This window comes from Chiloscyllium plagiosum, chromosome 12, assembly GCF_004010195.1.
Source record: "Chiloscyllium plagiosum isolate BGI_BamShark_2017 chromosome 12, ASM401019v2, whole genome shotgun sequence".
NCBI lineage: Eukaryota > Metazoa > Chordata > Chondrichthyes > Orectolobiformes > Hemiscylliidae > Chiloscyllium > Chiloscyllium plagiosum.
The window spans coordinates 11068603-11087080 of record NC_057721.1 but is presented as its reverse complement, the minus strand read 5'-3'; the positions used below and the strand labels follow the sequence as shown (position 1 = coordinate 11087080).

Here is an 18478-nt window from a genome sequence, read left to right as displayed (position 1 = left end):
CGATTTTTCTCTTTACCCGCCTGCCCCAAACTTGACCAGTAATTAAAGTAGGCACATGTATACGCAATTTTGTTGTTTCCTCTTTTGCGCCTCAAAAAAAAGAAAAATTGATATTTAAACTGCACTTTCACAGCGTCAAACTAACACTCAACAATACTTATACATGGAAACCTGTGCATTTTCCTCATCTTTTCTACTCACCTGAAGAAAATGCAATTTTCAGTTTGTGTAATCACAACATATAGTTCAATGAAATTAGCAGTAGCAATGTATAGTTAAAATTCATCTCATTGTTTTGTTGCTACTTTTTTTCCTTTTAATCGAATTGGGAGCAGTGGAAGTTGATTTGGTACTGTTCTGACAGCAAACCCCTTTTCCTTTTTTGTATAAGCTAATCCTATTTATCTTTCAGCAAACAGAAAATGTAAGAGCCTTGGAACAAGAAACCTAATATGGGTCAACTAACGGAAACAATAATTGGCCAAAGCATTGGGATTCAGCAAAGGGGGGAGAAAAATCATAATGCATCCTAAATGAGCTGACTTGCTGGAGTGCAATGAATTTTTCTTTTGGCCCTTTCTGTTACACCTTTCACTGTTTATTAATATATAGGTGTTGGTCAAAGTAAGGAACTGCATCTGCAAGTCAAGCAAGTTTTGTTTATTGCTTTACATTTTTATTTAAAGGATACTTTTTTTTTGTTTTTGTCAGCCTAAAATGAGAGTTGTTAAAATATTTCGTTTTCCAGCAGCCAGTTTATTCACACCATGCATGAAATGTAGCACTAGTTTTATTAATGGAAGCAAGCCTTGAGCTCAGTGGTAGAATTCCCAGCTCTAGTTTGAATGCCATTCAGACTATCCTGATGAATAGAGACCAGAGCTCTGACTCTGAATTCAGTGTTGATGTCCAGAGACATTCACAATCATGTCCTGTTTTTCAAGGGGAAAGTGAGAAGATAAAATGACAGCAACAATTATAATCAATGGTCCTCTTAAAACATACACAGAAATTACATTGTGTTAGGATGACTTTTCAAATTATAATTTTGGTGCAAAACCCTCAAGGGAAAAATTAAAGCATTAGGTTTCTTTCAAAAGTCTTTGCAAGATGTGATTTGCTTCACTTCATTTTCTGGATTTGTGGATCACTTGGAAAAGTTATGTACCATTCGTATATTCATTGGAATTTCCCTGAGGTTTCATTATTGTTCCAAAAGTGATGTGCTGACAACACTCACATCATTAATCATTACTTTCTATTTAATTTAAATTATATGTTCTGGAATTTTAGTCACATTTGTTCAGTTCTTCTTGCCTGCACTGAGTGTTTCTTAGCATGAAGAGATGCATTGATGTCTTGTAATGGGATTCAATAATTTCATGGAAATTAAACCAACTTCTTTTGCATTGTATTTTGGCACACACAATATGTGTGCTCCCTTACTGCCTGTATTCAGTATGTTTGGTGTGGAAGGAAGTGTGTCAAAGTGTGGCACGAGAAAAGCACAGCAGAACAGGCAGCATCGGAGGAGCAGGAGAATTGACATTTCGAGCACAAGCCCTTCATCGGAAATGAAAGGAGGTGTGTCCTTTCTTATCCTTCAACTGTCCACTTCAAGTAAATAATTCAGCAACAAGTGTATTGGATTGGATTAGATTACCTACAGTGATGATGAAGCCCCGATCCCACCTCACATGTCATCCAGTTTAACACCATGATTAGTTTGAATGGGAATGACTCCTGATACAATAGGGAATTGACAGAGACCGTGGAGATTCAATCATGCTTTTTTGACCAGCTTGAAACCTGGGGGCAAGCAGTTGTGAAAATCAATGGTTTGTCAGAATCATTGGCGACCTTTAAGCGGCAATTGGATAGGTACATGGATGGGTGCTTAAGCTAGGACAAATGTTCGGCACAACATTGTGGGCCGAAGGGCCTGTTCTGTGCTGTATTGTTCTATGTTCTATGTTTGAAGGAAGGGTCAACACAATGAGAGGGATGAATTCTGTTACAAAATGTAATAATTTTGAAGTGGTTAATATGTCCCCATTCTACCCACAGAGTTCGAGATGTGTGCAGCATGGAAACAGACATTTCGGTCCAACTTGTCCACGCCGACCAGATATCCCAACCTCATCTAGTCTCACTTGCCAGCACCTGGCCCATATCTCTCTAAACCCTTCATATTCATGTAACCGTCCAGATGCCTTTTAAATGTTGCAATTGTACTAGCCTCCACCACTTCCTCTGGTAGCTCATTTCATACATGCATCACCCTCTGCGTGAAAATGTTATCCCCTTTAGGTCGCTTTTAAATCTTTTCCCCCCTCACCCTAAACCTATGCCCTCTAGTTCTGGACTCACCCCACCCCAGGGAAAATACTTTGTCTGTTTGTCCTATCCATGCCCTTCATGATTTTATAAGCCTCTTGAAGTGTGTGGAGTCCTCCAGTAGCTTTTCGGACGGAGCAGGGAATGGATTTGTACCAGCTTCCTAAGGACCTGTAGTTATGTCTATCAAACGTATTGTTGCCGTCATGCAATAAACCTTCTTGTTGATGCTGCATGGTACTATATCCCTCTATAATGAATCACTGGATCAGACTAAGAAAATTTGATGGCAGTGCACTATCTTAATTAGCGCTTACCTTGCAACACATACTGATGGACGTGGCAAATATTACAAGGTGCCAGCTGTGGTCAACCTGGAAAATAAGTAAGTGCCATAGATGGCTGGGAAAGGTAGCTTCATCCTGTCAATTTTAAGTAGTATTTATGGGAAATTTGATACTATATGCAGTCCAGATGCCAAGACTTTCATGATTGTAGTACCCATCTTAATAAGTTATGTATGTTTAATTTTTAAAAGTATTGGCTGCAAGTTAATAATATGACATGGTTGTACTTGAGAGCTCTTTGTTTTTTTTGTGATAAACCTATTCATTTGGTAGGAGACTCGTCTATAGTCTGAGACTGGGCTGTTGTTTTCGAGTGCAATGTGGACTCTGGCTACCAAATACACTTTTTGTAAAATGGGTTATTGTTCATCACATCATCTTCCTATTCCCTTGGATGAGCAGTATGAAATGTGAAAGGAGTAACCTGAGCGGTACCTCAATGACTTCAAACATTTCTGTACTAGTGGATAAGGTGATAGAGATATACAGCGGAATGTTGTATGGACTCTCATTACCCAGACAGCAGACACAAATATATGAGGGTTGTTAGCCTGGAATTCAGATTGTGACAGAGCTGCAGTCTCTGCAGTGACTGGTCTGTCTGGAGTTGCATTTTAACCCTTCACCCTTTGACTGAGGAAGGAAGGCTACCACTGATCCAGTAGCAGAGAATAATTAAAAAAACAATACTTTGGTGTTATCGTTTGAAATGAGTTTATTAAATTACTGTAACTAATATAAAATACTGATGCAGGGAAGATCAGTTTAATGCTATTATCTGTGACTGTACATTTGCAAGTGGGACTTAAGTGCATGATCACTTTAGGAATTAAAATGTCTGCTCTCATCATATGTTGTAAATGCACTAAATATATTTGACTCTAGTGCATGGTTTAACATTAACTTCTCTTTAGCCAGCCATCATTTAACTTAAAATCTCTGCAGGCTTTAGTCGTCTTACCCCCAAAACAGCGAGTTTTGAGAAGACATTAAGCAGGAAAATGGAAAGATACACACTCAATACACGAGAAAGGAAAGTGCTAGAAAGACTAACAAAAGACAAAAACATTGTTATCCTACCTGCAGACAAAGAACACTTGATACTCATTTTAAATCAGAGACGACATTGAGAAAGCGAATTAACTACTTGCCAATACCAAGACTTACCAACAAGTGGCGATAGACCTGACCCCACAACTAGAGAACCAAATCACAGCCCTACTCAAAAAAAACTTCAGAAATCTGGAGAAATAAATAAGACCGACTTCCAAAAATGAAACTAGACTGATCCAATGCACCACGCTTCTATGGGTTACCCAAAATTCACAAACCAGGAACTCCCCTCAGACCCATAGTCTCGCTATCTGGAACGCCAACTTACAGAATGGCCAAGGAGCTACACTAAAGACTAAAACACTTAGTAGAAGACTCACACCACTCCATCCACTCCACCCAAGAGTTCCTGAAGACCACCAAAGACACCAAGATAGAAGAGGATGAAATAATAGTCTTCTTTGACGTGACAGCCCTGATCACATCCATCAACACCAACCTGGCCAAGGAAAGACTGGCTACACTATTAGAAGAACCAAAGACACATACACCAAGCACCACCAATTTCATCAAGGACAATATTGTCAAGCTAGCAGACCTATGTCTTTATCACCCACTCCACCTTCAACAACAAAACCTACAGAAAAACCAACGGAACACCCATGGGATCTCCGATACCAGGGTTCTGAGCAGAGGCAGTAATGTAGAGACTCGAACAAACAGCTCTGCCAACCATCCGTACCCAAACTTCGTGTCTGCTACGTGGATAGCACCTTCGTCGTCACTAAACAAAACAAATTAGTAAGCCTTCAAGACCATCAATAATACCCTTACTGGCATAAAGTTCACTAGAGAGGAGGAAAATAACAACAAACTGCCATTCCTAGATGTCACAGTAGAGTGAACAGCCAATGGGGAACTTCAAACCAGCATCTACAGGAAAACAACAGACTGACCAAATACTGAAATACAGAAGCAATCATCCCAACACCCACAAACGCTGCATTTAAACATTATTTCACCGAGCCACCACAGACTGCAGCACAGAGGAACTACGCAGAGCAGAGGAAAATTACCAGTGTGTTCAAAAAGAATGGATACCCAATGAACACAGTCCGCCAACTTTCTCAGCAACAAACCCAAACAAGCAGACAAAACATGTCCAGAATCCAAGCCACTCTCCCCCACATCAAAGACATCTCCGAAATGATCGCCAGACTACATCAGACCACTTGGCATCATAGCCCACAAACCTACCAACACACTAAAACAGCAGCTAATGAACTTGAAGGACCCTATACAGACAATAAACAAAATTAATGTCATTTACAAAATACCTTGCAAGAACTGTAACAAACACTACATTGGACAAGCAGGCAGAAAACTAGCCACCAGAATACATGAACATCAATGAGCCACAAAACAACATGACCCCTGTCACTAGTATTTTTATGTACAGATGAGGAAGGACACCACTTCGACTGGGACAACACATCCATCCGAGGACAAGCCAAACAGAGACATGCACGAGAATTCATAGAAGCATGGCATCCCAACCAAACACATTTGACATGGATCACATTTGCCACCCCTTGAGAAAAAGAATAGGAAGTGATGTCACCACAGGAAATGACCACCAACCCAAGGAAACCTAAACACACAACGAGAAAACAGGTCATGTCACCAGTGCTTCATCTGGAGGTTCACTGATTATGTTACCTAGTATGGTGATGAAACGTCTGAAGACGAACATTCCAACTCAGCGAGCAAACCTACATCCAATACCCCAAAACAGTTATTACCTCATATGTCTGCTCGTCATCAACAGTACCCCTTTGTTCTTCAGTGAATTTTATCAGCAAAATAGGTGAAAGCCACACCAGGGTATTAGTGTAGCATTAATGATCTAGGAAATGCTGGAAGAACTTACACTGAAGTGCTAATGGATATAAATTGACACTGAACCAGACAAAGGAGATATTAAAAAGGATAACTGAAACCTTCGTCAAAGAGAGTCTTCAAGGAGCAATATGATGGGATAGTATAAAAGTATGCTCATGACTTGTATATGATGAGGTTTTATGTGAGAGAATGCATGAATTTTAAGAGAGTTGCATGCAATAATCTAATATTTTACTTCTTGTTACTGACACAATTCGATATACTAGAGATGAATGCTGTATGAGTGGAATTTATTGCCGTCCTCAGGGTGAGTTTGGAGATGGGCAAGCATTTAATTGAGTAGGAAGGTATCAAATGGGAACTTTGCCTCTGAAACCATTTCTGTCTCTGTCTTGTTTAAGTTTGAGCCCAGCAATAATGTCATTTCACAGACTTGCTCAGTTTATCTGTTTTTCTCTCCCTCTCCCGCTTTCTCACATGCTCTCTTGCATGCTTGCAAACCTACTGGGATTCAACCAGTAGTGGGTGAGGCAGTCGTAATGTGGGAGACCTCTGCTGCAAACCCAGCTGTCAGCTTGTAGGCTCCCTTGTTCCAAGGCACTCTGTGCTTAATTGAGGGTCTTGGTGTTGGGATGGGGAGAGCCACCCACCTCTCTTTGCTGTTAAAAAAAAAACACCTTTTTTTTCTCTTGCTAAACCCTCAACCTATTTGTGATCTGGGTCCCTTTCTAAACCTAAGCCTTTGGTATATGAATTGCCAGTGACTGCCACTGTTTCACCACTATTTCATACTGGCAATCAATAGCCCCTGTTGACAGTGCCATCTCGAGGGAGTGATATTTCTGTCCCTGAGAACCTCAGGAAAGGTCAGACGCTGGCCACTTAAGAGCTTCTATCGTGCTTAATTCCTGCGGCTTTCCTAAAAGAGGTGCTGTTGGGATTCCTGCCAACTTTGCAGCTTGTGGGCAAGTGTTTTCCATTGTCTTGGGTAAATACCTCTCCACGTATTGGCACAAAAAGGTATCAATGTACTTATAAACACAAAGGAATGTTAAAGTAATTCAAATCTTCAGTGACACCTTTCAATCTGAAAATAATGTGTACTGCAATCTGAAACCTTCCCTGACTGACTAATCGTCTATGAAATGCAGAACCATCTGAGTGTTTGTCTCTCCAAACAATTGTCCTTTTGTGACCTTCAGAGGAACAGCCCCTGCTTTACAAAAACATACAATTTTATGTGGTGTAAAACCTATGACTATTTCAAATGGCTGAATGGTTGTACAAGTGACATACCTAACATCTGCGTCAGATGACTGTGGTTTCAAGTCCCCCCCCCCCCCCCCCCCCCCCCTCCCGGGACATGAGATTATGGTCTTCGGCTGCCATTTCAGTACAGTGTTTACTGTATCACATCTTCATGACACTGGACTATAAATTGGCTATAAATTTGGCTATAAATTCTGTGCACATGATCTTAACCTCCACAACTACCTGATGAAGGAGTGGTGCTCCGAAAGCTAGTGCTGCCAAATAGACCTGTTGCATTGTAACCTGGTGTTGTGTGATTTTTAACTTTGTCCACCTCAGTCCAAGCCACGCCTTTCAAATAAAATGTTAAGTTGAGGTCACACATGCCCTCCTCAGGGGAATTTGAAAGATCCCAAGTTAATACTTTGAGAAAGGGCAAGAGATTTCTCCATGAGACCCAACCCACTGAATATCACTTAATCAGCATTGAATATTAGCAGAATTTTTACAAAAGGATTGTGTGATGATAATTGTGTTTCCTAAGTTTCAACAGCAACTACACTGAAAGCTGATAAGTTGTCAGGGCCTGCCATCCTAAATGCAGGGTCCGTTTGTAGAAATAGTTGATGAACTGGTCGTCATCTTCCAAATACCAGAAGTATTATACAAAGTTAACATGGATTTATGAAAGAGAAATAGTGTTTGACAAGCCTACTGGAGTTTTTTGGGGATCTAACCAGTAGAATTGATGAAGGTGAATCATTAGATGTGATGTATTTGGATTTGAGTGGTGAGAAGTTTGTGAAGAGACTTTAAAGTGATTTAGGCAAATAGAATGATTGGTCAAATACATGGGAGATGCCATCTACCACGGATAAAGATGCAAATTGTCCTGTTCAGTCAGAAAAGTAGAATATTGTTTAAATGGTGGTTGATTAGGATATGTTGATGTACAAAGTAACCTAGATATGCTGGTACACTGGTCATTGAAAGGAAGCATGAAGTTGCAGCAAGCTATTATGAAGGCAAACCACATGTTGGCCTTCAGTGCAAGGAGATTTGATTTACAGGAGCAAGAAGTGTTACAACAACTGTGCACAGCCTTGATAAGACCACAGCTGGAGTATTGAACATAATTTTGGTCTCCTTACTTAACAAAAAAATGTATTTGCCATAATGGGAGTACAGCAAAGGCAGATTCCTGGTTTGGCAGGTTTGTGGGATGAGGAGCGATTGAGTTGACTGGGCCTGTATTGATTGCAGTTTAGAAGCGTGAGAGGGCATCGTATTGAAATATATATAAGCTTCTAACAGGTTGGACAGATGGGATGATGTTTTCCATGGTAGAGTCCTGAATAAATGGGTCACTGTATCAGATATGGCGCAGGTCATTTTGGACTGAGATGAGAAAATTCTTTGCTCAAAATAATGAACCAATGGAATTTTGTACACTAAAGACTGTGAAGGTGAAGTCACTAAATATATTTTAAAGAAGAAATAGATTTCTAAATGCTACAGCTGGGTGGGGGTATGGGAAGAGCATGGGAGATTGGTATTTCGTGGATCAGCCATGATTGTGTTGAACAGCAGAGTGGGTTTGAAGGGCTGATTGACCTTCTCATTCTGTTTTCTGTGGTATACCTCTCAGTACTTCATTGGCTGCAAAGTTCTTTTGGAACGTCTTGAGATTGTGTGTAGATTTGTTTGTATTTTTTCATGGGATATGAGTGTCAGTCGCTAGGCCAACATATATTGCCCATCCCTGATTGCTCATAGGGAGGTTAAGAGTCTACTATATTGCTATGGGACTGGAATTGGATGTCCATTAGACCAGGTAAGGACATCTGTTTCCTTTTCCTAAAGGACATTAGTGAACTAGATGGGTTTTACCAACAATCAACAATGTTTTCGTGGTCATCATTAGACTCTTAATTCCAGATTTTATTTATTGAATTCAAATTCCACCACCTACCTGGGTCTCTGTCATTTTTCTTTACCATTATTCAAGTTTTGCACTCCATGTTCATGTGACAATGTAACGTATCTGGAAACAAAGATGCTCAGCAGTAGCTCAAAATCTTAAAAGCTGAATGTTTGCAATTGCTTCGCTAACAGCAACATAAACCCATCCAGTCTGAACATGTCTGAAGCAACCATGCATTTAGCTGTAAAACAATAAGCAACTACACTTGCATGATATGTGTTCTTCATCTTTACTAAACTGTTATAATAAGAGCACCACTTTGGAATAACCATTGACTAAACAGTGCAGCAATGAAAAGAGATTTCACACTCTGGCCTTCTCTATGTTCCTTCCGTTATGTGATTAATCTGTGATTAATAACAACAATTTACTGAGAAAAATTAGAGGTATTTGAAGGCGTGTCTTCCTTTGTTTTAAACTAGTTTCTTTTTTACTGTGATTATTTATCTATTTATTATGAACATTTTTAGCCTATGTATATTTCACTAAAGTATCTTTTCATCTGTACATGTTTTGTCTAGAAACAGATTCGGCTAGATTTTGCAGTTGATATAATGGTGAGGACTAATGGCACTTGTGGTTAGTTATGTATTTAGATGATGAGGTTACATGATTAAATGTCAACATCCCAGTAATTTAAGGCAAATACCAAAATGACATTTCACTGAGCCTGATGATGACCTGCATAGAATATTGTTAAACGAATGTGCTTATACATACAAACTAAACGAGCTACCAGTGTAATTTCAAGCATGAGTAATATTCCTGGTGTAATGGTTGTTTTATTTCTAACAACCAGTTCCTTTGCCACTGGAAACTATCTGTCACAAATATGGAATCTTATCCTTTTAACAGTTAATTGTTGGAGATTTCCAAAATATCAGTCTTTGAACTTTCTCTTTCCATCTCTCTGCTTGATTTAATATTGAATTAATCCAGTCCAATTTCTTTATTCCTCTGCTCTTTATTTCTTGCTCTTTTAATGCAGTGTTATCAGCTCTCTCTATTTCAGAGCTTTTGAAGTGAAGAGCAGGAGGCAAGTGTAAGCCATGAATGATTTGCTGTTTAAATACCTTTTATTCTTCAGCAGAGCCTGGCCTGTTGTTTTTGGTTTTAATGATAATCGAAGAACAGCATGCCAGGCCAATATATTCTAGGGAGTTAATTGCTAAACCCATAAGGCTTATTTGCATATGTTGGGGAAGGAATTCATAGATGCTAAACTAAAGGAGTTTCCAAGGGAGTGAATCTTCAGCACAAGGCAATTACACACTTGGGGTCAGATTGAATTTTAGCTTGAGAGAGTAAAGGTTCCTGTCACCACTCCAGTCAAAGGTACATCACAGTTGCTGCTTGGTTCATTGTGGTTGTCCCTGTTTGAGACTAGATGAAGTCATATTTTATAGTTGATAGTTTTGTTAAGTTAAAACAAATGTTCTATTTGATTGCCATGCACTTACATTTTTTTTTCAATATAAAAACATAAGTTGTTGCCCTTCTCCAGCCGAGTTTTGGAATGACAACACAGAGAATTGGTTCTCAGCTCCATCGGACTTGTTCATGAGGGGCATAAAAACAATGGAAAAAAAGGAGGTCTGCAAGACATGATATGTCACATAGTTGTGAATGTTTCCTCAGACGCAAACTTTGAGAAGCTTTTTTTATGTGGTGGTTTATTGAGATTTTAAATGTCGCTAGCCCCAACGACTGTGTCAGCACAGTTCTGGTGTTCCACATAGGCAAAAAAAGATTCTGCTTAAAAATAATGTCATCAAGTAGGGACAAACCAAGTCTTGAAATTTACCTGTTTACGTGGCGATAGAACAGGAAAGAGGATAATGCTCTTCTATGCTGTGTTTGGTTCTTGCCACTTGACCCCTTTTTATTAACCATCCTTTTCTAACAACAGGCTGACTTTACTTGGAACAGCATGTCTGGTCGGAGTGTTCGATTGAAGCCGGTCCCTATTCAAAGTCTGTCGGAGTTGGAGAGAGTACGGCTTCAGGAAGTGGCTTTTTATCGGCTACAGCAGGATTATGACTTGGGCTGCCAGGTTACAATTCCAAAAGGTAAGACCTAATTGTGAATAGCTTCTCAAAGATTGCTACTGCCTTGTTTTTACTTTAATCTTTTCATGGGTTGTGACATCAGTTTCCCTTCCAGTTAATGTGAGTGTTAGAAATGTGGTTACATGTAGTGATAATGGCAGATGATAATGGATCTTGTAAACTAGGGTTGTCAACCCCCTCAGGATTGCAAGGTTCTTAGGATTGAATATTAATCTCTGTTCGTTGCTGTAAGCAGTTCGCAAGAAAAATCTTGGAGGTTTTAACTAAAAATTGAGCTTTTTTTACTTTTTTTTAACTAATTTGTTTTACTTTTGAAAAATATTAGAAATAGGGGAAAAATCACAATGTGATTACAACCAAGAATAATCCAATTTTATATGGAAGAGGTTGTTTGCTTTTCAAGTAGACTGGGAATACAAAGGAACTTTTAACCTGTTAATCAGTCTGCAAATCCAAGTGGTTCGCGCTAGTCTCCAAGGGAAAAGTGTGATGATGTAAAATCAGCAGCATTTTACACTGAATCTCTGTCTATAGTTCATTGCCAAGTAATCCGAGACCTTATTCAAATGGATGCAATGAAGAAATGATGTCCTGCATACCAGGTTAACTGGGGAAAAATCCTGTAGGGCATTCCAGTGTGATGGTTAATTAAAACGGAGAAGTTCCTCTGGGTTTATTTTCCTTACTCATTCAGAGAGCTCTGGCAAAATGAGCACTGTTGGCCATCTGTAATTGTTCTTGAAGTGAGTGGCTTTCTAGGCCATTTCAAAGGGCTGAGAATCAACCGCATTGTTGTAGGTCTGGGTGATGCATGGAGGCCAGACCAGGTAAGAATAAGAGAGAATTCCTTCCCTCACTGGTGTTAGTGAACCAGATGGGCTGTCAGAACCTTTGACAGTAGGATCCTCACTAGCCATTGAAGAGGTCCCAGGGGACTCGCAAATAGCTAATGTTGTTCCACTGTTCAAGAAGGGAAATAAGGATAATCTATGAAACTACAGACTGGTGAGTCTACATTGGTGGTTGGGAAGCTATTGGAGAGAATTCTTACAGGTAGGATTTACAAGCATTTGGAAAAGCATGGCCTAATTAGGGACAGTCAGCATTGCTTTCTGTGGTAGGTCATGTCTTACTAACTTGATTGATTTTTTGGAGGAAGTGACAAAGGTGATTGATGAGGGTAGAGCAGTGAATGTTGTCTACGTGGATATTAGCAAGGCTTTCAACAATGTTCCTCATGGTAGGCTCACCCAGAAGATTAAGAAGCATAGGATATATGGTGACGTGGCTGTGTGGATTCAGAATTGGTTTTCCCATAGAAGGCAGAGGGTAGTGGTGAAAGGATGTTTTTCTGGCTTGAGGCCCATGAGTAGTGGTGCTCCACAGGGATCTCTGCTGTTTGTGAGAGACATTTTCATCTAAGTCATTTATATATGGTTGGGTTAGTAAGTTTGCAGATGATACAAAGATCGGTGGAGTTGTGGATAGTATAGAAGATTGTCAAAGGATACAGCGGGATATAGATCAGCTGCAGATATGGGCAGGGAATTGGCAGATGGAGTTGAATCCAGGTGAGTGTGTAGTGCTGCACTTTGGGAGATCAAATGTTAAGGGAAAGTATACAGTTAATGCCTGGATCCTTAACAGCATTGATGCACAGAGGTATCTTAGACTTTAAGTACACTACTCCTTGAAAGTGGCCACGCAAATAGATAGGGTAGTAAAGAAGGCATATGGTATGCTTGCCTTTATTGGTTGGGCAATTAAGTACAAGAGTTGGGATGTCATGTTATAGCTTTGAGACTTTTGTTAGGCCACACCTAGAGTATTGCATTGAATTCTGGTCGCCACATTACAGTAAGGGTGTGGAGGCTTTGGAGAAGGTGCAGAAGAGGTTCACCAGGACACTGCCTGTATTAGAGGGTATGAGCTCTAAGGAGAGGCTAGAAAAACTCGGGTTGTTTTCTCTTGAGCAGCGGAGGCTAAGAGGAGATATGATTGAAGTCTATAAAGTTATGTCTATAAAGCATAGACAGGGTTGATGGTCAGAATCATTTCAGAGTTGAAATGCCTAAAATTAACTGCACACATGTAAGGTAAGGAGGGAAAGTTTTCTACATGAAGAGTGTTTGAGTCTGAAATGCACTGCCGGTGGTGGTGATGGAGGTAGATACAAGGCAACTTAGTCTTTCCTACTACCTTTGGCCAAAGCGTGAGATAGCCATCATCTACGTTAAACTCCATCCAGAAGGAAAGATCAATTAAATTGACAAATGAGCCTAGTACTGATCCAACTCTTCCTTACATTGTGTAGCCAGTATGTTCATCACGTATTATTGTTTTGTTTTTTACTGAATTCTCCCCTCTGCGTCTGGAAATGGACTTGAATGCTTTTGTGGCTTGTAACCAACTTATTTTGCCCTACTGATATGGAGATAACATTCATGTTAGGAGTGGGTTATTCAGCCTTTTTGAGGCTACACTGCTATTCAGTATAATCACGATGGATCTGATTACTGCACAACCCTGCCTGCCTAGTTAACCTTTCACACACCCCAGCCTTGCTTATCAGGGATGTATCTACCTTTGCCTTAAAAAATTTGAGGATTCTGCTTCATTGCCCTTTTTTTTTAGGAAAGCATTCCAAAGACTCATGGTCCACCGAGATAGAAAATTTCTCCTTATTTTGGACTTAAATGAACGTACCCCTTTTTTTTTTTGAAACAGTGACACCCTAGTTTTAGATTCTTTCATAAGATGAAACATTTTTCCCACACCCACCCTCTGGATTTTGTATTGTCAATTAAGTCATCTTTTAAAGTCCCTGAGGATTATTTCATTATCCTCATGACATGTTGCTCTAATCTTCTTGATGATTTGTCCAACCTTATGATAACTGTTGAGACCCTATAAAGTACTCCCACTATACTTTTCTACTCTTGCTTGCTTTTTAGGATCACCTATACTAATTCAACATCATCAACTTCCTCAGTTCTTTCTCAATATTGCCTTAATCTCATCTTGTTTATTATTAGAGCACCCACCTCCCTTTTTATATTTTGCCTTCCTTTCTTAAAGGTTTAGTTAATTATGTCTCTGTAGGTCAATCCATTTTCTCTATTCATGCCATTAATTCATCTATCTTGTTACTAATATTCATTCTGATTTAACAGCTTTTTATTTGATTTTGTTTTTCCCCCCAATGTGGTCTTTGCCTGTAAATGTTGTGTTATCAGTATTAGTCTTTATCCCTTCCTCGTATGACCTGCTTAATTTTGTGCTATTACTACTTAACCTTTTTGCTTTCATCCATATTAGACTAAAGCTCGATTGACTGACTACCTTAGTTGTTGATTTACCAGGGCAATGTTTCCAGCTTGATTGTAAATGGAGTCCACACCAACAAAATAGGTCCTCTTCCCTGCCTCCCACTTGACTCTTCCGGTCACTGAGTAAAATGTTCCAAGGTGCTTTGCAGGAGTATAATGAAATGCCTTTCTCTTAAGGACTGTCTAAGGTGGAGAGCTTACCGGTGGAATTCCAGAGGTCAAGGTCTAGGCAGCTGAATGCACAGCTGTTCATGATTGCAACGGAATTCTATAACATGGAACAGACCCTTTGGTCCAACCAATCCATGCCAATCATAATCCCAAACTAAGCTAGCCCAACTTGCCTGTGCTTGGCCCATATTCCTCCAAATATTTCTTATTCACATACGTAGCTAAATGCCTTTTAAATATTGTAACTGTACCCACATCAACCAGTTCCTCTGGAAGTTCATTACACACAGAAACCTGTCGTTTTTTTGAAAAAGACACAAGAAGTTTTTTTTAATCTTTCTTCTGTCACCTTAAAAAAAAATGCCCCTGGTCTTGAAATCCCCCACCCTAGGAAAAAAGGCACCTGCTATTCACCTTATCTATACTCCTTATGATTTTGCAAACTGTGTAATGTCACCCCTCAACCGCATAAACGCGTCCTAATCTATCCAGCCTCTCCTTATGTCTTAAATCCTCCGTTCGTGGCAACATCTTGGTAAATCTTTTCTGAACCCCCCTCCAGCTTAATAATATCCTTCCTATATCAAGGTGACCAGAACTGGACACAGTACTCCACAAAAGGCCTCACCAGTGTCCTGTACAATCCCAACATAATGTCACAACTCCAATACTCAAAGGCATGAGCAACAAGGGCAAGGGTGCTAAGTACTTCCTTAATATCCTATCTGTACGTGATGCAAACTTCAAAGAATAAGGTACCTGAGTTGCTAGGCCTGTGTTCTACAGCACTACTTTTAATTGTATAAGAGCGTCTTTGACTGAGTTGATGATCCTCCTTTGCATAGGCACATTCTAGAAGGAGGTGTGTGACAGTCTTGTCCACTCCACAGCTGCTTCGAGGGCAGCATGTGGTGCGGCGGAGAGTCCGGGCGTGCATAAAGGATCTCTCGGGCAGAGCCCTTATCACCACCAGCCAAGTCACGTCTTGGTGCTTGTTGGAAAGTTTTGGTGATGATGCATTCTGTCAAATAACTTTGACAGTCTGTCCAGGGAACCGCTCAACAGGATCCGCCCTCTCCTTTTCTCGAAGGGTCTCAAGGACGCTACGTTCTGACCACTTCCTGATGGACTTGTGATCAAAAGTGTTTTATTTTCATCAATTTCTCCACGAAGGACAGGTGATATGATACGGTCCAACTACTTGGAGCGTACCGCGGCAGCGAGGCCAGGCCCATCCTTCGCAACACCGGGGACAGGTAGAACCTCAGTATGTAGTGACACTTGGTGTTTGCGTACCGGGGATCCACGCACAGTTTGATGCAGCCACACACAAAGGTGGCCATCAGGGTGAGGGTGGCATTGGGCATGTTTCTCCCCCCGTTGCCCAGATCTTTATATATCGAGTCTCTTTTTGGACCCGGTCCATCTTTGATCTCCATATAAAATGGAAGGTGGCCCTGGTGACTGCGATGGCACAGGTTCTGGGAATAGGCCAGACCTGTGCAACATATAACAACACTGACAGTGCCTCACACCTGATGACCAGGTTTTTTCCCACTATGGAGTGCGACCATTGCTTCCATCTGTCCAGTTTCTGCCTCACTTTCCTGGTACGCTCCTCCCAAGACTTGGCGCATGCCCCAGCCCCCCCGAAATACCCAGCACCTTCAGGTGGTCAGTCATGACCGTGAAGGGGATGGAGGATTGGTCGGCCCAATTCCCGAAGAGCATGGCCTCGCTCTTGCCTCGATTTACCTTGGCCCCCGAGGCCCGTTCAAATTGGTCACATATGTACATGAGTCTGTGCGGACAGCAGATCCGAGCAGAAAACAGCGACGTCATCCATGTACAGGGAGGTCTTAATCTGTAGGCCCCCGCTGCCAGGAATAGTCACCCCTCTCAGGCTCTCATCCTTTCTGATGGACTCGGCAAATGGCTCTATGCAGCACACAAACAAGGCAGGAGAGAGAGGGCAGCCCTGCCTGACTCCAGATCTGACTGGGAAGCTATCTGATTCCTACCCATTGATTGAGACTGCACTGACAATGTTGGTGTAGAGCAGTCTGATCCAATTGCAGATTTCCTCTCCAAAGCCCATTTTGGAGAGAACATTTCTCATATATGTATGTGATATCCTGTCAAAGGCTTTCTCCTAGTCCTAGCTGATGAGGCAGGTGTCCAACCCTCTGTCCTGCACGTAGGCGATTGTATCCCTGAGGAGTGCGAGACTCTCGGCGGTCTTTCTGCCCGATACAGCACATGTTTGGTCAGGGTGGATCATCGATGCCAGAGCAGACCTGACCTGTTTAACGATGACCTTTGACAAGATTTTGTAATCCGCATTCAATAGTGAGATTGGTCTCCAATTTCTGATTTCTTCCCTCTCCCCGTTCCGCTTGTAGATGAGGGTGATGATGCCTTTCCTCATGGATTCGCTCATGGTACCTGCCCGAAGCATACTGACATACACCTCCAGCAGGTCCTGGCCAATCAAGTCCCACAGAGCAGAATAGAGCTCGACCGGTAAGCCGTCGCTTCTGGGAGTTTTATTCTTTTCGAAGGACTCGAGGGCCTTGGTCAGCTCGTACAGAGATAGCAGCTGGTCCAGCCTCTCCCATGTTGTGTCATCTAAGACCTCCGTGATAGAGGACAGGAACGACTGGGAGGCCGCGCTGTTGGTTGGCTTCGAGTCATACAGACTGCAAAGAAGGATTTGCTAATCCTCATGATATTCCCACCACACTGTATTATTGATACTTTTAAGTGGTGAATTATTGACCAGTTTTTTTTTTAAACTGTGCTCACCCTGCTGCCATTGCAGGTGGGCCTGTCACCTTTTGGTGTGCATGACAGCTGAAACCATGAGGATGGCTCATCACCTCTGGGAAAGCATCTTTGGGAAGAGGGGGAAACGACTGGAAGTCACCCCCCTCACTCTTGCGAGAGAGCCTCCTTCCCCTCACCCACACTTTCCTGGGACTAGAGTAGATGTTCTCTCTCCAGTGGCCACATCTTTCCCAGTGGTAGTGCAGAGCCTGTGATTCACCAGCAGTTGTCAGGCGTTGAGATTTCTGCTCCCCCAGGTCCTTGATTCCAAGGGAAGGCCCACCACTGGCCTTGCCCTGGCCTGAATGTTTCGGCAGGTCATGTCTATAAAGAGATAAGGCATGTCCCTCACTGACCATCCAACTGGTATTTGAGCTATCACCCATGAACCTCCCCCCCCACACAAATAAAACTCCATAAGATTCCAGCCTACCTTTCAATTCTAGATTTTGCGTGAATTTGAATTCCACCAGCTGCCTAGGTGAAATTTGAGCCTATGCCCTCAAAGCGTTAGACTGAACTTCTGGATAACGAGTTCAGTGATATTACTGCTATGTCACTATCTCCCTCTGGAATGCACATCCACAGCTTAATAATGTGTGGAGTTTTTAAAATATTTGTTTGAGGGATATGGCTGCTTATGGCGAGGCCAGCAATTATTGCACATCACTAATTGTCCAGAAGATAATCACACACATTATTGGGCATCTGTGCAATCGCAGGTAGGTCAAAACCATATAAGGAGATTTCTTTCCTCATAGGATATGTGAACAATCAACAGTGGTTACGTGGTCACAGTTTCTTAGTCCACATTTTTGAATTCAAATTTCACCATCTGCCGTGGTTAGATTCATCCCATTTCCCCAGAAAATCAGCCAGAATATCAGTACTCCGGTGATATTACCACTAAACCACTGCCTCCCCCAATATCATTATCACAGTCAATACAGTGTCATGCGGGATATCCGAATACAGACTTTAGTAAAAGCTTGTTCAGTCTACCTAGTTCACCTTTTTGTCAGCAGTCCTCGAGATGTACGGCATGGAAACAGACCCTTCGGTCCAACCCGTCCATGCCGACCAGATATCCCAACCCAATCTAGTCCCACCTGCCAGCACCCGGCCCATATCCCTCCAAACCCTTCCTATTCATATACCCATCCAAATGCCTTTTAAATGTTGCAATTGTACCAGCCTCCACCACTTCCT

General features: G+C 41.5%; 1 protein-coding gene across 3 annotated transcripts in view; it reads left to right on the top strand.

The window, feature by feature from the left end:
* The window catches only part of LOC122554976 (rho GTPase-activating protein 6), a 527729-nt gene that overhangs the window by 380651 nt on the left and 128600 nt on the right, over positions 1–18478 (top strand). For all 3 annotated transcript variants that reach the window (XM_043700459.1, XM_043700460.1, XM_043700461.1), the window contains exon 2: positions 10784–10943. In XM_043700459.1, the coding sequence (XP_043556394.1) occupies positions 10784–10943 (160 nt within the window). The remainder of the gene's footprint in view (positions 1–10783; positions 10944–18478) is intronic.